Below are 20,626 nucleotides of genomic sequence, written 5' to 3'. Positions count from 1 at the left end.
ATAATTTCGAAAATTGCATAAACAATTATAAACAAAACAGCTTCATGTATTTATGCATAGTTTAATACAAAGCGCCGATCACAATGGGAAAAAAAACCCCACGCGAGTGCAACGGTCAAAGATGTCCGTCTAGCGCATGTTTACATAGAAAACAATGGAAAAGCAGCGCAGAAAATGCATGCTGTGAGAACGGCTTGGTTGCGGTTTTGACGTCTCCATTTCTGCAATGTTGGGTTCAAGTGGATAGGTTAAAAAAAAACAACAACAATAAAACGCAACATTCAAATGTGGATTTTTATTTTAAATTCAACGAATATTTGAATTTCAAATTTTAGTTTGACAGCCATAAATTGAACCAAGTGCTTCACAAAATGATTCACTGTTTCGAATTTGCTGGTGACCCCTTCTGGTCAGAACAGTAAACACAGGCCAAACATGCATAAAAACACCTTTTATGAAGAAAATGCAAATCTATTGAATGCAATTAACAAATCATCTAACACCATTAAATATGAAGTGTCTATAACACGTTTTTATTAAGTTGTAGGACTTTTTTAATGGAGACCATGGTTAATCAGACCAATATTAACTAAAAACTTAATTTATACTATACAAATGTGTCATTAAAAATGTTTATAAATTTATAAAACTTAAAAAAAACCATACAGACACTGGTTCACAGAGATCATCGCCTCCCAGCGGCGAACCATTGAAATTTCAAAAAGCAGTTATGATGTATGACGTTTACTGAAATCACGTGACTTTGGCAGTTTGATACACGCTCCGAACCACTGATTCGAAACAAAAGACTCATAAAGGATTCAAAGCTTCACAAAGCAGTAAAAGTATCTAGTGATAGGACAAACAAAGCTTTTAATCAAAGCTTTTAAACTAATTGCTTCGCAAAATGATTCACTGTTTCGAAGCGTTCGAAATGCCACATGCTGGTGACCCCTGCTGGTCAGAACAGTGTAAATGCAACAAAAACATGCATAAAAACACCTTTTACAAACCCATTGCAAATGTTTTATTGAAAGTGAAATCTATCAAATGCAATTAACTAATCATCTAATAAGATTAAATATCAAGTGTCTGTATAATATGTGTTCTTTTATCAATTTTCAGGGCTTGTTTTATTTGTTTCATGGATGGCTCAGCTAAACAGGTCAATAAGAGACTATTAACTACTATTATTCCTTTTAATTATTCTAATGTCTCATTAAAACATCTAAAAATGTATAAAACTGATCAGGGATCAGGTAAAAACCACAGACTCATGATTCATGGGTTCACAGAGATCATCGCCCCCCAGTGGTGAACCACTGAAATTTCGAAACAGATATGAAGTAACGAAGCCTCGTTTACTGAAATCACGTGACTTTTGCAGTTTGATACACGCTCCGAACCACTGATTCAAAACAAAAGATTCATAAAGGTTTCGAAGCTTCATGAAGCAGTGTTTTGAAAGCTCCCATCATTAAAAATACCACGGTTTCACCATTACTGCACACAACAGAAACGCACCTGAAGCTCACACCAGGCCACCTCCACCCAGGTGTCCGTGTCCAGGCCCTTGTAGACAGTCTTGAAGGACCCGCGGCCGATCTCGATGTCAAACTTCAGGAAGCGTCCGCCCGGAGAGGTGGAGACGGCCTTCATCTCAGCCTCCTCCTCGTTCTCCTCACTGGCCGCCTTAATGTTCGTCTTAACGCCATCCGTTGAGTCCGTTTTGGAGTCTGTTCTCTCCTTCTCCTCGTCTGCGCTGGTGCTGTCAAGGTCTTTCTGACCCTTCTGGCTCTCCGTGCTAGATCCTTCCTGTAAACCGGACCGGACGGCCAGAGTTCGGTCCACTATGGTGCGCAGGTTGATGCTGAGCATCTTATTCTGCTCCTCACTCTCCAGAGCGCAGTCGTCCAGCTGGTGCTCGTCATTGTCCGTGAACCACAGGCTCCTGCGGATGAACCTCTGCCGGGCGCCGGGCGGGTGTTTGGATGTCAGGTAGGAGCTGGGGTCACTGCCCGCACGCACCAGCGCAGAGCTCTCTAGCTTATTCACATTGCCCTCGCTGATGGTCTCGTAGATATTGAGCTTCAGCTCACTCTGGGAGTTAGGCACTGATGAAGCGCAGCAGTCGAGTTTGGGCTCCATGATTTAAATCAATCACACGCTGCAGCACTGACGCATTTCTCCAAACATCAGTGATGTCATATCTGTGGGAATACAACATATTCATCATGGATGCATTTATTGCAGAATCATTTTTTAGATTTAGGATACACCACAACAACTAATCTTTATATCTCTAATAAAAATATGCACAATTTCTGTATGCATGGAATACACAATCCTGCCACAGTTGCCTCCATGTGCACAAAGTCTCCCTGTAGCCAGTTTTATCCCTTAAAACTCATCTTTGATCATCAAAATGACGTTTAAACATTTTTCCTGTGAAAAAAAAAAATTCTTCATGCCTTAAAATAGCTTGAATGTAACTCTACACCCTTGCTTCATTTAAAGGTGCAATGTGTACATTTTGCAATATAATATAATATAGACAACTATGTTTTCAGTGGTGTATAAAGACCTTACATAATGAACCGTTATGTTATTATTACCTTAGAACGAGCCATTTCTATCTCATACACCGCGTGTCCCCTTACATCGAATTCGCCATTTTGCGCTGCCATGTTTCTACAGTAGCCCTAAACGGACAAACTGCTCCACAGAGTGTGTTTGCTTGACTGGCTTCTCTCTGCTGTCTCAGACAATAACATTTTTGTCCTGTGTTGGCCACCGTAGCTTCTCTATATTGCAATTCGCAACCTCACCGCTAGATGCCGCTAAAATTTACACACTGCACCTTTAATATGTGCGATCTATAAATATGCTAACCTCCACTCACATGCAAGAGCTCATAGATCCACTCGCTCAACTTACTGAGGTAAATGCTGCACAATCGTATCGCTTTTTACAGCGTCGGATACATATTGGTATTTAATATGATTAGCCTTTTGCTTGACTACATTATCAAACAGCTGCTAATAATGTGTTGCTAATGTTACACAATGCTAATGTTCGCCATGTCAGAGTCAAAACAAATACCTTCTAACAATCAGTATCCTTATAGAAATGCTTAGGCAATACTCAACTAAAAAAAACTCCAAGGCATAAAGTTCATCATAACATCATAATATTCATCATACACCTGCTATATTGCTAAATATACCCGATTTTTCATACCAACTGAAAAATATACTAGGATAACCTGGCTTCTCTCAAGGCTCCCCTGCTTCGCAGCATAGTTAATGTTATGCTAAAGCCCAGTAGTTTGTGACGTCAGAAACAGCAGCGATTTCAAACTGCGTTTTTGAGACAGGTCTTTAAATCACTGCAGCTTTAAGAAGAAAATACTCAGCAATGCTGTTGACTTATGAATTTGCACATGGTTTGTCTTAAAGCATATAAAAAACACCACACAGACATATGAACAACATTAAAAACTTGATTTTCACCACAGGGGGACTTTAAAACTAGTGCAAATGCTTTAGGTGAGCGCTTCTTTTGTGCTCTTGTTCATTTAATACTAACATTACATTATATATAACATTTTTTTTTAAAAATGTGCACGTAAATTAACATGTTTTCTGCCCTGTTTAAGATAAAACAAACCATAAATTGCCAATTCTCAAAATAGAGAAAAAAATTCACATTTGTTTAAATTACTACCAGACAGTAAATTGCTAGGCTGTAGTTTTCTCTTTAATCTGAAGATGCTACATTTTTGATTGTATGCAAGAAAGGCGACATATCATTAAATATGCATATTTTATTACATATTATATCAGAAGTGATATATACTGCACAAAAAGGCACGTTTTTCTTAATTTGATGAAGAGTCAAAAGGTTCCGAAGTAATAAAATAAAACTTTTATCATTTCGTGCATATAAAAAAGAACACGTTTTACCTAGTTTTAGCATAAAAGGTTCCATAAAGAAACCGCACTTACCAGAAATATGATAGAATATGATTCTAATCGAGCGGCTGTGGAACATGAGATATTATTTACTGCATGGGCAAATGTCACTTTAAGAGCGTGGCCTTTAAATGCTACCAATGCTAATGTAATCGACGAACACTTAATCATAACAATTAAATATGCATTTGAATCGTGCAAAATACTGAGGTAAAGTCAACATTGTTAAATGCCTCAAAATCCCTCGTTTTATTTAAGAGCGAGCGTTTTGCAAATGAATGAACGCTTGAAACGCTGACGATGAGCTCGAGCTCTGCAGGTGCGACACATATTCAGCTCCAAAATCCTCCATCATATGAAACGAACATAAAGCAGTGATGCGAACTCACATGTGCTGGTGCTGTACGGTGAAACCTCCGGTGTCGCGCGCTGGGTTTGATGATGGAGAAAGATCACCGGCGGTGTTTAACGCGGCAGAGATGACGGGCAGACCGCAACAAATCACGCGTATGACAACGACACTCTGCAGTAGTGTCGCGTCGAAGTCCAGTCGGGCTTTAAACACACGCTATCGTCGCGCTCGTGTCTCACTCACCTCGGCATCCCTGGAAATTTCTCCGTGTGAAAAGGAGTGCTGAATCCCTGCTTTAGTGGATCTGCTCCTCCACGCCCATCTGAGACCGAGTCGCGCTAATGAAATGGAACATTCCAAACATTCCTCTGCCTCCTCATTAATACAGGCATCTTACCTTTCACACGTTACATGATCATCACCATCATCATCATCAGGGCAGCCCTTGCTTTCTTCACAGTCCCTGGTCTTCATGGTATATCATTCGCCAAACATGTTCCCCAAAAAAGTCATGCAGGTTTGGAACAAGATGAGGGCGAGTAAATGGTGACAGTGTTCTTTTTTGGGAGAATGATTCCTCATTTAGTCACATTTAATGTGGGAAGGAAGGGGAATCTTCAGAATGTTCAAAACAGCATTCCAAAAGTTCTTTCATTTAAGACAGATACCACAAGAAAAGACACAAATAGCTGTTTCAATGCATCATGTTTTACAGACTAACCTGTGATGAAGGTGTGTGTTATTGAATTCCCTCCATGTGTAACACAACCCCAGTTTGGCTCGGATATTCACTGTGAAATTTGAGTCGTGCCGCTTTCTCTTTCTCTACATCTACAGACACCAGTTTATGCTTTAAAAATAAAGAAGTGTCAGATGGAGTGCTTTTGTTAAGCTGTAATTTGCATATGTATTAAGTTATGTTTATTGTAATTACTCTGTTTACAGGACAAGTGTAAATCAAGAAGTAGGAATTGTAACAAAGACTTAGTAAGCAGTCTGATTGGGACACTTTTTGCCATTGAGATGAATTGGAAAATGTGTCCCAGTCAACCTGAATTCACCTTAAATTCCATGTAGAGTTCAGACAGTGACTGAGCGACGGCGTAAATACTGGATGAGTGTAAACAAGACATCAGCTGATAGATCATATACTGCACCAACCCGTAGAACATCAGGCCCGGCATCCGCTGAGGAATATTGCTGTTGTCCTGTCTCGGAAATCCAGTGTAACTGGAGACTCGGACACTGATGGCGGCGCACACTATTGAATTAAACAGAGCCGCCGGACTGGAGGTACGTCAACTAGCGTCGAAATGACAACAGTATCTGAGCCATCTAAACTCTTTCATACACTGTAAGATGAAATGAACTGTAATAGATTGTAAAAACACTAGTGTAAAAGTCAAAAGGTATTAATTATCAGGTTAAGAGTGGCACAGAATGTGATTGCAACATGTTCCTGGATCAACATTCCAATCAACCAATCAGATTTGAGGGACAGGTTTACAGTTTATGTCAAGTTTAAGCTAACGTCAAGGGTTAGGTGCTTCTACATCAGTGTTATTCACCTATCATTTCCCTCTGATTTTAGTGATAATTTATGGGTAGGGTTAGGTTAGGTTTAGGGATGGGGATATGGTAAGGACTACATTTTCGGACAGGAATGTTATTCAAAGTATGTTGACCCAGGAACGTGTCTAACTTTGAAAAAAAAAAAGGCGTGTGCAATGAGCACAGAAACCTGAGGAATAACACAAATAGTCTTTATAAACAGAAACAGGTGCGTAATTAAATAGGAACTATGGAAACTAATAGGGAATACAGACAGGAAAACAGGAAAACCAGAACACCACGATATTAATACAGAACATAGCAACATGTTGCTAATAACTAATATGCACCCTTCAGGGGTATTGTTAAATGTACAGTTTTGCAAGTGAAAAAGAAGTCAATGTACAGTGAAAACCATAGATTGACATTCCAACAAAGGTTCTAAATAGAATCTTAAAGGGTTCCGTCAGGCGCTTCATATAGAACATTTTAGGGTTCCCATCATGGGATAATTTTATGGATTTAGTTTTAATTAATTAATTTTCTTTAAATTATATGAATTAAACAGCTCACAAACATACTTTGTCACTGGAAAAATTTAAATAACCCATTAAACATGAAAGTATTATGCAATCATTTAATATATTTCTCTTTATTTAGAAGCTTAAATTGAATCAAGAAGCCTAGAATTCTTTTTCTAAGAGTGCACAATTCAGCTCACATTTGATGGTTTATCATTGAAATAAGTATGTTTCTTTCTTATTAGTTATGTACGTTAGGGTTTTATGTTCCATCTTATGTTATTAAATGAATGTTTATTGCATTATTTTAGTGTTGTGTTTTGTGTTTATGACACTGTGCATCTTCTATTAATATTTACCTCGGCTCTGGGAAAAGCTGCTTGTTTTCTTTTAAGGTGATTGTCAGTATATGTTAAAGTTAACAAACACATTTTAGTACTTTGTTATTTTAACATTAAATCAGTTAATGAAGTTTATGGTTTTTCTTTTTTACTGTCACTAAGTTATCAGAGTGTCTAATTAAACTAGCTCCACGCAGTGGTAGCGAACAAGGCTCACAGACCTGGGTATTAATGTGATCGACACGGGTTCGAATCTGCCTTTTGCCGAGCTCACATTTATTTTCAATAAAAATGAAAATAATGTTCTAAAAGTGGAAATAAACTGCGAATGAGTGTTTAATAATATTAAAAGAGTTTATAGGGTAGGGTTAGGGGAAGGTGTAGGGAGGGTTTTTATTCTCCCAATAAGGCAGCATCCATTTAATAATTTTAATAAATATAATAATTTTCACTTTATGATATTATTGCATCTTGTTAATGTACAGAAATATTAAGGTGCAAATAATATCTGCCAGTATAAAGTATACATAGCATCTTTACTCTTATTGCAAAGAACTGATACTTTTACATGGTGTAAATAGAATATATCACTATTTTCAGCTAGAGTAAATAGCAAATCGCTAAGAAAATGCTGCTATTTTCACTTAGTGTAAATAGAATATAATGCTATTATTACTTAAGTGCATATAGCCGCTGCCTTAAGTTAAATCCATAAAACCTTAAATTTTTGCTGCCTTATTATTTACAGTAAAGTTGTGGCAACCACATTTGCCATTTTTTTTCACCATAAATTGTGCAGACTTTTTTACAGTGAGTTTATACAGTATTTCTAGAGCTGATATTTGAACACAGACCATATGACTGCTTAATCAGGACTAAAAACTGCTGTTTCACAAGCTGTTCATTTTGATCAAAAGGGTAAAAAGTCCCACAGACCGCCAGAGCGACCCGAGCCATATCTACAGACCAGAAACAGACAGACCAACAAATGGCAATAAGTACAGAACCAGAAATGAGCAAATGAGTTCTCACAGGATTTCTCTCATGATATTCATATATTCCAGTATGATAATGTCCCTCATATAAAGAGATTCATGAACACCGGATGAAACTGAACACCTTATCAAAACAAAAAGAACATTATGCTCTTTTACAAAGTCTTGATGTTGTTTTTGGCTCTACTAGAACAGGTTTTCCTGCTTGAATGTTGATTATTTTCCTCGTATTCTCCATTGTTGCAGCTCCTCTCTTCCCAGTCTGTCAGTAACGCTCTGTTTAGTTCCTGTCACTATGAAGCCCCTCCTTCTGAAAAGCACAGTGTGCTCTGATTGGTCGGCTGGAGCAGTGTGTTGTGATTGGTGTTTGGGAAATGTCCGCCAGTTTCAACACACTACTAACTAACTCAACCAGGCCCCACCCCTTTATTCTGCGTGTGAATTATTTAAATGAGGAATATTGTGAAGAAAACTCAAGACTACAATGGAGGCCTTTCAGGGAGTTCAGAAACACTGACACTGATATAGAGAAGAACTCCTGCTGGAGGGACTTTGGAGAGCTTTTTCATGCTCAAACAGCAACAATACACACTAAAGAGAGATGAACATGGAGAAAAGCAGAATAGGTGCTCTTTAATTCTAAAATAACACTGACTTTTTATCATACTTGTAGTACAGGCAGGGAAATTAAAAGGTTAATGTAAAATAGCTTCAGTGAGTAAACACAAGGAGGAAGTGAAGTTCCTTTATGAAATGGCATTCAAAGGGTTAGTTCAACCAAAAAATGAAAATAATGTCATTAATTACTCACCCTCATGCCGTTCCACACCCGTAAGACCTTCGTTCATCTTCGGAACACAAATTATAAATTATATTATTATTAATATTATAAAGCGACGAGAATATTTTGGTGCGCCAAAAAAACAAAATAACAACTTATATGATGGCCGATTTCAAACTGCTGAAAACTGCTGAAATCCCGTGACTCTGGAGCTCCGAACCGCAGATTCGATACGTTGATTCATTACGCTCCGAAGCTTCCTGAAGCATGTTTTGAAATCGTCCATCACTAAATAATTAATTATTTTGTTTTTTTTGGCGCACCAAAAATATTCTCGTCGCTTTAAAATATCAGTATTGAACCACTGTACTCACATGAACTGATTTAAATATGTTTTTAGTACATTAATGGATCTTGACAGAGGAAATGTCATTGCTCTCTACATAGGCCTCACTGAGCCATCGGATTTAAACTAAAATATCTTAATTTGTGTTCTGAAGATGAACGAAGGTCTTACGGGTGTGGAATGACATGAGGGTGAGTAATTAATGACATTATTTTCATTTTTGGGTGAACTAACCCTTTAAAGTCAAATGAGTTTGAGCTGTATGTGCTCTAATGTAATGTGTGTGTGTGTGTGTGTGTGTGTGTGTGTGTGGTTGTACTGGATTAAACTGAATCTTTCCAATTGTTCTGAGCTGTTGGTGTCTGTCTGTGGACAGAGTCAATATAACACCGGATGTGTGTGTGTGTGTATGTGTGTGTGTGTGTGTGTGTGTGTGTTTCACATTGACTTTGAGTGCACTAGAGTTTAGTTGGGCCACAGAGTGTACTGTAGGGAGCTACAAAACCTTTAGGGATGTGTGTGTGTGTGCGTGCATGTGTGTGTGTGTGTGTGTGTTTAAGCAGTGTAACTAAAAGCTCTGTAGAGGATCAGGGAAATGTAATTTCCCTCTGGTGGATCGATCAGCCATTGGAGCTCAGCCAGAGAGAGTGAGGAGAGCGTCTTGTCATTAGGATTGCACAGTCAGCAGAGGAATACTGATAGGAAGCATGAATGAAAGAGAGGAATAAAAATGGACAGAAGGATGGAATGAAGAGATATATTTAAAGAGACAATTGGTGTTTTTTTTTTTTCCTTTTTTTCCACATCACATATTTTAGTAATCATCATGAATTAGGTATCATTCAAAAGCTTAAACACTCAAAATTCATCCTGTGACAATTTTGAAATTGGATATTGCGTTACCATGGAAACAGTACTTTAACTCTAGGGCTCCTCTTCTAGTGGGTGGTGTCAGGTTTCAAATTGTACAAAATTGATTGCACTATTTTATAATCTAATCTTTTTCTAATCTTGACAAAACACATATCTTTGGAAATGTCTGAGAGGTTCCATATTTGGCCACTGTTTTGTGATAGAAGTGATATGTATTGATTTGTAACAGAACTATTTTTGGTACGGCGCCTAAACAACATCTCACAAGAACCTCTATTTTTGTGACATCAGCTTCAAATTTGGAACATAATTTGGTTCGATGTATGGCTTTGATTTCATAGCAATTTAAGAAGCCAAATTTAGTTTGTAAAATACATGTTTTGTATAAAATAAAAAATGTTCAGTTCAGGACATTTGCTTTACAGTAAACATAAACTTCTATTACTTATTTACACTTTCATTTTTCGAAGTGCTTCCACTTTTATACAAAGAAATATAAAATAAGTGTAATAATAAAATAAAATAAGTATAATAATACAGTGTGACAAGCAGGGCGGGGCAAGAGTCGTGAGAGAACGGCGCTAGGCCGGTGGCGTGAATGATAATGAGCATCAGCTGTGCTTCACCGGTCTTGTCCTTCCCTGTCGTCGCTCCCCTTTTTATGCTTCCGGAGCTCCTCTGTGAGATACAAGAACTCCCAGTTTCCTCCCAGTTACAGACACATCTAAAAACACATAACCTCCATGAAGCTTTCCGGTCTGGTTTCTGTCCTCATAGTACTGAAGGTTCTTACTGATGTCCTTCTAGCTTCTGATTCTGGTGCTCTTATCGCTCTCCTCCTGTTGGACCTTAGCTCAGCCTTTGACACTGTTAGTCAGGAGATACTTCTGTCATGCCTTTCAGCAATTGGAATTACTGGTACAGTTTTTGACTCGTTTTCCTCTTATTTGAAGGGTAGGCAACAATTTGTTGTATTCCAGATTAAGCACAAATCTTCCACTAAATCTATCAATTCTGGTGTACCTCAAGGTTCTGTTCTGGGCCCTCTTCTTTTTACAATCTATATGTTACCACTTGGACAAATAATCAGATGCAGGGCCATCCTTAGGCCAGCAAATGGACCGAGTCCCCCCCCCCCCCCCCCCCCCCCCTCGAAATTTAATTCCGATAAAACAGATATAATATTGAGGTAATACTGTATATGACCCCTCTCACATTACTCCAATTCTTCATCACCTTCACTGGCTTCCGGTTTCCTTAACTATAAACTTCAAGGTACTAACCCTCATTTACAAAGCTCTTCATAACCTTGGTCCTTCATATTTATTTGATTTACTTCAACCTTATGCCCCCGTTCGTTCCTTAAGATCTTCTAGCGCAGGATTGTTAGTGACTCCTAAATGTAGTTTGGTCACTATGGCTGCCAGGTCTTTAGTGTTGCGGCTCCCAGATTGTGGAATGCTCTTCCTCAAGACATCCATCAAGCATCCTCCCTTCTTGTGACACTGCTGTTCAGTAGTTGGTAGGATTAAGGTGTACTAATATTATTCTCTCTCCATCTTTCTCTCGCGAGGCTTCTCACAGTCTGGGTCTGTCACCTGCCCCTCTGAACATGAACCATTATGCCAATAAGAAGAGTGCGGCGGAGAGCATGCTGGATGTGGCCCTGCTGATGGCTAACGCGTCGCAGCTGAAGGCCGTGCTGGAGCAGGGGCCCGAATTCACCCTGTACACGTCCCTCATCACGCTCATCAGCCTGTCGCTCTGTCTGCAAGTGTTAGTGGGGATCTTGCTCATCTTCATAGGTGAATGAGAACACACACAAACCTGCCTTACTAGGGCACAACAGGGCTAAAGGTGCATCACGCTTGATCTTATTGTCCTCTGAACCACTAGATATCAAGACCACGTTTCATTTTGCACCTGGAAATTTTGGCTGATCCTTGATTTCATATTTTAATGTTTTTTTTTAAAGGTTATAGATTTATGTAGCTAATGAGAATGACTAAAATTTCTAAACATGTTTTAAAACAAAGGTTAATGATTTTCAGTTTTGTTCGAGGTAATTAAATAAACAATGGAATATGTGAGAGTATTATATATTGGGTAACAAGCACCAGCTAACAAAACATGTTCTAAGAACGTTTTGCTAACATTCCCATTAAGTTATGAAAACATTATTTTGGAATGTTCCCTGAACCTCTAAAACGTCCATTTTTAAAATGTGTTTTCTTGGTTATGTGAGCGTTAAAGGTAGTGATGGGCACTTTCGAAACACTGCTTCATGAAGCTTAGAAATCTTTACGAATCTTTTGTTTTGAATCAGTGGTTCGAAGCACGTATCAAACTGCCAAAGTCACGTGATTTCAGTAAACGAGGCTTCGTTACGTCATAAGTGTTTAGAAATGTTTCGAAATTTCACTGGTTCACCACTGGGGGGCGATGATCTCTGTGAACTCATGAATCATGCGTCTATGGTTTTACCTGATCTCTGATCAGTTTTATACATTTGTAGATGTTTTAATGAGACATTAGTATAATTAAAGGAATAATAGTAGTTAATAGTCTCTTATTGACCTGTTTAGCTGAGCCATCCATGAAACAAACAAAACAAGCCCTGAAAATTAATAAAAGAACACATATTATACAGACTCCTGATATTTAATCTTATTAGATGATTAGTTAATTGCATTTGATAGATTTTACTTTCAAATTTTATTTAAAATCTAGTTTTTGTTTTTACACTGTTCTGACCAGCAGGCGTCACCTGCAAGTGGCGTTTCGAACGCTTCCAAACAGTGAATCATTTTGCACAGCAATTGGTTCAATTGATTCAAAGCTTTGGAAAGATTTAAGGCTTGTTCGAGATGCCTCGACGCTGTGCAGACCGATCGGCATATGACATCAAAGTACCGCGAGAGTGATTCAAAAGCATAAGGAGTTGTATGCTCTCCAACAGCTCTCGCAGTACTTTGATGTCATACGCCGATCAGTCTGCACAGCACCGATGCATCTACTGTATGATACGATTGGTAGAGTGTTGTTGACATGCCGTCATTTTACGCCAGACTGCTTCACAAACGAGGGTCAATTCAACGCTGGATTTGTACAAAACATTAACATGACGACACATGCTAGTGGATGAGTTGAATCAACTCCACAGCAACTACATAAATTTATCCACTAACCATTCAGAAACGTCCAGTTTCATTCTAAACATTGTAACTTCTTCCTGAGTCTCTCCATCAGTGTCGACTCCGGTTTGAACAATGTAAGGCTGAACACCGTTACTGACAATCCTCATTTTGGCTGCGTGAGATTCTCCAGCTTTGTTGTTGTTGAGCGACCGAAGCGCGAGCTGTTAAAGCTCCGCCCTCTTCTGGAAATGTTTCTGTGCTAACTTTCTGAGAACATTATTAAAGGCCAGATAACTTTGAATAAACATTCTATTAATGTTACCGGAAGAACGTTTGTTCATAACTTTGAGAGAACCTTCCAAGAACGTTCTGAGAATGTTCCCTGTCAGCTGAGAAGTGGTTAATTTGAGTGGGTTAATGGGGATTTTTTGAATTACAGCTCAAAATCAGAGCAGAACAACATACTGTACCTGACAATGATGTACCAGTTTAATCTTATATCCAAATAAGATGACCAACATCTCAATCTCTGCACAAAGATTCCCATCAGGGTTTCTCACTTTGTCTTATATTCGCATATGTGGTGAAACTGCAGTGCCTGAGAACTGCTGAGTGAATCTCTGTTGACACTCGTTCATTCAGTATATTGAAGCTGTAAGCACTGCTCTGCTTCAGGAACGCTCTGTGAAACTGAATTTGAATTTGGGATTAAAGAGCAACACATGACAATGGCATCACAATACGCTCTCCCCTGCTCTCTTGTTCTGTTTGACCTACATATCAGCAGATCCTTTCTGTCTGTCTTTCCCTTTCTGTGACCCTCCAGAGCTTCCATTCTGAACCCGCTGACCTCACGCGTCTCTCTCTCAACCAGTTGAGCGTGATGTGAGCTCCTTTCAATTTCAGTCTTTCCATCACACACACACACACACTCACACAGTAACAATGAATTATGAAATGTGATTTTTGCTGATTAAAAGGCCGTTTGCAGCGAGTGCTCCGGTGGATAATGCTTCTCTTATCATCAGAGAGCACTTTCATTCCGTCAGACTGCAACTAATCTGTGATGATCCGACCGCTCTGAACCAGCTAGCAAGGTAGTCTGGGTCACAACTGATGTATCGTCAGAAACAGCTTCAAGTCAATAACTGTGAGCCTGGCCGACATGAAGCTCATCAGAAGAGTCTAGTGTGAAGAAAACGGCCAGCTCACACTGAACTATATGATATTTTGTTGGTTCTGACAGTCCTTATTTTGTTTCTACACGTAACAGTAAAAAACCTTAAAGAATAATGTGTTGAACGTCTACTGCTATTGCTTGAACCTCAACCTCTGAGCTTTTGAAGGTTTGTGGCTTTTGCTCACCTTGCTTTCTTGTTTATTAGGGCCAAAGCCCTGAAAGAGCGAAGGCCCTATTGTTTTTCTTGGGTAAAATTTTTTCCCCAACCTTTCGGGCACTTTTGGGTCCCTTAACAAGCTCAAAAACTCTTGAAACTTGACAACACAAGTTATCATGGGGGGGGGGGCTCTGTGGCACTCCCTTTTATATGGCTGTATTTGAGGGGCTCTGTAGTGCACCCCTTTTCACTTACAGTAACCAGAACTTTTTCAACATGATGTCAAGACATTAAGGATGCTAAATTGCTGACGGATATTGGATATCTCGAACGGTTTGGCCGTGGCGAGGCAACGTATTTATGGTGAAAAAAGAGAAACATGAAGTGTGTTATAACTTCTACAAACATGGACTGATATGGATGACACTTCAGCTGTGTGCTCGCTGTAGGAGGCCGATCACATGGATGTGACTATTGACTATTGTCAAAGACATAGTCCACCAACTGGCAACAGGAAGTGTGTCATTTTCAAAATGCTTTGAAATCGCCCTCTTATTTTTACCCGATTCGTGTTTAAACTTCGTCAGAATAATGTCAACACACGTCAGATGTAAACCTGTGAAAGGTTTCTTGATATCTTAAACACTGTTGCCATGGCAATGCATCAAACTGCCAACAGGCTCTTAGCATACTTCATGTTGCGTGAAACTTGACACACATGTCAGGATTGTCATCCAGTAGACATGGGCAAAGCCTTTGAAACGGGCATGGTGGAGGGGCTCAGTAAACCGAACGTTTCAAAATGTAGGAAATTCAACATTTGATAGAAAATACTTATTTAAAAATAAAAAAAGACAATAATTACCACTTTAACCAGCAGGTGGCGGCAAAGTAGCATTTATTTGCGCATATATCAGCCATTTCCTCTATTTCCTTTTCACATCGTTTTTGACTAAATATTAAACATTATAAAATAACTAGGTTTAAAAATACATTTTGTCAATGTGAAGTATGAAATACTCAAAAATCTTAAGAAAAACAACTTCTCTTGATCAATGATTTCAGCACACTTGTAAAAACATACATTTTATTCAATTAATCTAACTAAAGTGCACAATAAATATTTAATTTTTGAAGCTTTTTTTCACATAAAAGTGTGAAAACTGATGGTTGAATTGAATTTAGTCGAGGAGGAACAATGAGGTACGTCTTTATTTATTTATTTTTTATGCCGTCTTACGTTTGAATAACTAAATTAATGCTATGTCTGACTATTTAAGTGACTATATTCTGATTAGAAACTAAGTATTACACTACTGATGCTCATCACACCAGCAAATGACATCTCACCGGAAGTTTTCGAGCTGGCTTATATTATTGCGGAAGTTCTAAAGAACACTCCATGCATATAACCCATTGTGAACGGATATTGGATACCTCAAACTGTGTTGCTTTCAAGGACTTTCCAGGTCCAATACCCTCAAATTCAAGGACTTAATGTGGAAACACATTTCAAGTGAGAGCAAGGTTACGTCGTGTTACCTTGCAAGATACATTGTTACAGTTTTCATGTGACTAACACAACTATGCAGAAAAGCATTTTTTTTTTTTCATTTATTTTTGGCCATATGACAGAGATCTGATATCCTATTTGTCATATTTCTGTTTTGCATAAAACTGAAGAATATTGGTACATCCTATACTGTATTCTAAAATGATCTGATATTAACTTTTGCATGGATTTTATTGAAAAGAGCTTCGGCTCATGTAACCAGAAGTTTTAAGATATATGAATATATCTGTTGTACACAATCTCCCTTAAGCCTTCATGGTGGCGGTGGTGCCGGGGCTTGGGCCCTTCATCGCTGCTTGCAGCTATATTTCAAATGTTTTTTTTTCATTCATTTGAAACAAGCATGTGTTTATATGCATATAAAATAATGCATAACCAAATATTAGAATGATTTATATTTTGAGAGTGACAGGACACAAGAAAACAAGGTGAGCAAAAGCCACAAACCTTCAAAAACTCAGAGGTTGAGGTTCGAGCAATAGCAGTAGACGTTCAATACAGTAGGACAGCAAAACTGAATAGCTGATGTGAGTTAACAAGCTAACAAAAATATAACAACGTTTCACTTACGTTCCCGTTACATTATGAAAACGTTGTTTCTGAATGTTCGAAACATCCAGTTTTTTAAATGTTTTACCAAAGCTTTTTCTTGGTTATGTGAACGTTAAAGGAACATTCCATTTTATTATTCTGCAAACATTATGGGAACGTTACTTACATTTTAGAAAAACATTAGATGAACATCCAACTGAAATGTTTCATAAAAAAAACTCTCCATGAATGATGTATAAATTATGTTTTTGTGCTAATGTTTTTAGAACATTATTAAAGACCAGATAACTTTGAATGAACGTTCTATTAATGTTACTGGAAGAACGTTTGTTCACAACTTTGCGAGAACCTTGCCAGAACATTCCCTGTCAGCTGAGATGCTGGATTATTGTGTTTGTTCAGAGCTCATCTGAAGTGTGACTGTGTTTCTCGTGGCTGATTGCAGTGAAGTGGAACCTGAACGATGAGCAGAAACATCTCCGGCTGAATGTCTTAGAGAACATCACAACAGGCTGTATCTTCATCATCGTTGTCATTAACGTCTTCATCACTGCGTTTGGAGTTCAGCGGCCCAATCCAGGCGTGTGACAGTAGCTCAAACACTGGTATATTACAGAATACACACACAAAACAGACCAACACTGAAATGTAAAGTCTTGTAAAGTGAGGAGTGTTTCTCCAATCACATTTATGAACTTTGCAGCATGTCATTATTGTATGATCTCATGAATAATTGTAACCACAGTTATAATACATTAAAATACTTATTTTTTCATTGAACACACCTTAATGCATTAAAGGTACAATATGTAAGAATTTTGCAGTAAAATATCCAAAAACCACTAGGCCAGTGTTATATATTTTGTTCACTTGTGTTTCCAACTATTTGTAAATCGTGAGAAAATTGCAATTTTAACCAAGGCTCCGGGACGTGTGAGGAGTCGCCTGTCAATTGCGTCATACCCGCGTTACCCTCGGTTTCCGGTTTTATTTTGTAGAAACCATGGAAACACCAAAGATGCTTTAATATATTACATGTTTTAATAGACAAGGGAACAACTGTTTTGATATGTTTATAGACAGAATACTAATTATTGTTATATAGCTCAACACGTTTAGTCTTATTGTTTAAATCTAATTTTCTTGATTTTTTTTGTGAGTACCATGCTTTACCATGCCTCAGAGAAAAACACTATTTTGTGAAGTAGCTAACATAGCATAATCAGATGCAGCTTTATTTTTAGTAACAGTAATACAGCATTTTCTCCATCATACAATACGTTTTAAAATTAATTTCATGCCATTTATCAACACAAGCCATCCAGAATTTAATCTGATATTGTAAAATCGATCTATCTTACTGCAGTGTGTAACAGTGTCTCACAGCAGCCGCCGAGCGAACGCACAGAGTAACGTTATAACATCATTTTCAACACACTCAAATGTATCTAATATGATAAACAGAGCTGAGTTACCTCATACTCATGACCAGAAAAGCGGAAGCGGCGCCGGCGACTGTGGCATAATAAAAGTCTCGCTGCTCGTGAGGCGTGTGTTGCGCAATCGCTCCAGCGGCCTCGTTCAGCTCCCACAACACTCGGTCCTGCTCTGCTTCATACTACAGTAACGTTAATAATCATCCATGAACATGATTTCTGGGCGAGTCCTATCCCGATTCTTTCCACCGGCTGTGAGGTGAAGACCACATGTCCCAAGATTCCACACTCAAACTTGGCGTCATCAAGCTACGCCTTTGTTTTGAAGCGACCTCTAGTGACCTCTAGTGGACAGAAAATATTACATATTGCACCTTTAAAACGCATGACAAACAACCAGTTTCAAGATGGAACAAGGAATCTGCAAATATTATAATACATTTTAACTGTTTACAATTATTTATGAAAAGATGTAATGCAATAGAATACCTTAATAAATGCTTTAAGTAAAGTGTTACAAAATTTGTTTATGAAATCAATTAAAAAAACAGATAAGAGTCATTTGTCCCAATGCTGCAACTTACAATGTATTTCAACCAATTATTATATTTCATGATGCTGTTTTCAAGGCAGCGAATTAAGTAGTTTTAAAAGCACTCCAGACAACTTTTTAAAAGTTAAAAGTGACTGATTATATCACAATTGATCATAGTCCAGAACACAGGCCTGTCATGATATCTTGTGCTGTATTCACTGCTCTTTTACTCACTTTTGTGATTATTCAGCTTGACAATAATTAAATGAACTGGAATTCAATTAAAGTGTTTGACATTCATCATTGACACTGTGTTTTATATGGAATAAAATATGCCTGCATAAAATATCCAGGAGGCAGATATTGCTCCTTCATATAAAGGTACATTTGTGGCACTGCTTTGAATATGGTACAAAAAAAGAGCCAAGGAAAGATGGAGGTCATGAGAGCAGCTGACTGGAGGTTAATGGTGAAATGACATAAACTCTCTCTCTCTTTTCCAGCCAGAGCCTGAGACTAAAACACGGCTGTCCTGTTGTGTTACACTTCTCTGGATGGATGGATGAGAACAGGGAGCTGTGAAGGCATTTTATACAGCCTTTTATACAGCAGATGATCTACATGCAGAGCTCAATATCTATTTCATTTTCATTGCTCTCATCTCTATCAATGTCACTTTCAATTATTGTGTCCAAAAATTTGCATCTCTTAAGGGCCGTTCACACAGAACACACTAGTTGAACTTTGTTTAATTTGTGCGCTGCGCTTGTTTAGATCTCCGTGTCACGCGCGAGACTGCAAAAGATGAAAGACACGAGTGCAGCAGTCAAAGACGTTCATCTATCATGTTTACAAAGACAATAAAAATAGAAAAGCAGTGCGGTGTAATGTGTGAACAGCCCTTTATTCTGCTCTCCTCTCAGTTTACAGCCACTGAGCAAGAAAGTTAGGAAAGTTTTACCCCTGTCACATGACCAGATGAATACTACTTTATTTTGGTTGCAGAATAAAGTCTTCAAAGTCTTGATGTTGTTTTTGGGCTCTACTTGAATGTTCATTATTTTCCTCATATTCTCCATTGTTGCAGCTCCTTTCTTCCCAGTCTCTCTCTCTCTCTCTCTCTCTCTCTCACACACACACACACACACACACACACAAAAAGCTACTGCTGTAACACATTTCCAGTCTGATGATCTGATGCTGACCTCTGTTGGCACATTAGTGTATTTAAACGGACAGCTGTACATGCATTGTGAATCTATTGAATACAAGCTAAACATTCATACATGAAGCTTTTACTGCAGCAAGAAAAGCATTTTTGTTTAATTTTTGCTATTATTGTTCATAACTCTAATGTGTGCGCTTCATTTAAGCTGTTTTAAAAACTTTAAAGACTCATTTAGAGGTTTACAGTGACTTTCTGATAAATAAATAGATTTTCACTGATAGATTGTCATTATCATTATGGCACTGTTGCTTTATTCAGCTGTTAAAGGGGTGAAAATATGTTGTCATTATTTGTTTTTTGGGGGGTTTATGAAATTAGTCATATACAGTATTGAATGTGCTGTCAAATAAAACAAATATAGAATTAAACAAACATCAGGCACATCAAACATTACACATTAAAGAGGTACAAACAAGGAATGCGTTTTCACTTCACTAGGCTTTATCTTTTGATTTTTTTTTTTTAATAAATACACTAACAAATACAATTTAATAACATTTTATATATATGTATTATATATAACATCTGATGATAAATGACTTCAGCCTAATTTTTTCTTCATGTGATGTTTAGAGAGTTAAAAGCATGGAAGGGATTCCAACATCTCCATCACCAGCACAAAAAAAACATGCTTTTGTAAAACATAATTATTATTAAAAAATTATGACATGCTAAATCATAATTATGAGATTAAAACTCAAAATTATGAGATGAAATTCAAAATGATTACATATTAAATCGAAATTATGACTTAAAAAGTCAGCCTAATTTTGACATCTCATTATGAATTTTTAATCTCTTTAATCTACTCATAATTATGATTTAGTGTCTGGCAAAATTGGGTAAAGTGGGCATTGCGAATTTGCACGTATTTAAAGTCCCCATGAAATTGAAAATTTACATTTTTTTTTTTTTTTTTGCTTTTAGTATGAATATGTTAGCCTTAATGTTATGCATATGTTGTGTGCATACTTACTTTTAAAAGTGTAATTCTGCAATTTCTCTCTAAAAATATCCTGTCGTCACTGACGCACAATGAATTCTGGGATAGGCAAGGCTGCGAAGGATCCATCTGGTGTATCCTTCGTTTCACT

The 20,626-nt window shown here is 37.8% G+C and overlaps 2 protein-coding genes across 9 annotated transcripts in view; one reads left to right on the top strand and one right to left on the bottom strand.

Moving 5' to 3' along the window:
- The window catches only part of LOC127517179 (serine/threonine-protein kinase WNK2-like), a 68,930-nt gene extending 63,903 nt beyond the window's left edge, over nucleotides 1-5,027 (bottom strand). For 3 of the 8 annotated variants that reach the window (XM_051902446.1, XM_051902450.1, XM_051902451.1), the window contains exons 1-2: nucleotides 4,364-4,669; nucleotides 1,525-2,210 (exon numbers count right to left, since the gene is read on the bottom strand). In XM_051902446.1, coding sequence (XP_051758406.1) covers nucleotides 1,525-2,148 — 624 coding nt within the window. In that variant the 5' untranslated portion in view covers nucleotides 2,149-2,210; nucleotides 4,364-4,669. The other 5 variants (XM_051902448.1, XM_051902447.1, XM_051902452.1 and 2 more) reach the window with 5 other exon arrangements.
- A 253-nt stretch (nucleotides 5,028-5,280) lies between these two features.
- Nucleotides 5,281-19,654, top strand: LOC127517192 (ninjurin-1-like). Its single transcript, XM_051902486.1, has 4 exons — nucleotides 5,281-5,619; nucleotides 11,308-11,539; nucleotides 16,779-16,938; nucleotides 18,808-19,654. Exons 1-3 carry the CDS (start codon nucleotides 5,575-5,577, stop codon nucleotides 16,919-16,921), a joined length of 420 nt encoding a protein of 139 aa, XP_051758446.1. The 5' UTR covers nucleotides 5,281-5,574; the 3' UTR covers nucleotides 16,922-16,938; nucleotides 18,808-19,654.
- Nucleotides 19,655-20,626: the final 972 nt, after the last annotated feature.

This window comes from Ctenopharyngodon idella, chromosome 8, assembly GCF_019924925.1.
Source record: "Ctenopharyngodon idella isolate HZGC_01 chromosome 8, HZGC01, whole genome shotgun sequence".
In the NCBI taxonomy this organism is placed as follows: domain Eukaryota; kingdom Metazoa; phylum Chordata; class Actinopteri; order Cypriniformes; family Xenocyprididae; genus Ctenopharyngodon; species Ctenopharyngodon idella.
Note: the sequence above shows the minus strand (reverse complement) of the source record. Positions and strands in the feature narration are given on the sequence as shown.

Excerpts from the sequence above, each read along its gene's own strand:
- LOC127517192 (XM_051902486.1), top strand. The coding sequence starts at position 5,575 with ATGGCGGCGCACACTATTGAATTAAACAGAGCCGCCGGACTGGAG. Across the intron at positions 5,620-11,307 it reads ACAGAGCCGCCGGACTGGAG|GCTTCTCACAGTCTGGGTCT; the intron begins GTACGTCAACTA and ends TTCTCTCGCGAG. Across the intron at positions 11,540-16,778 it reads GATCTTGCTCATCTTCATAG|TGAAGTGGAACCTGAACGAT; the intron begins GTGAATGAGAAC and ends GGCTGATTGCAG.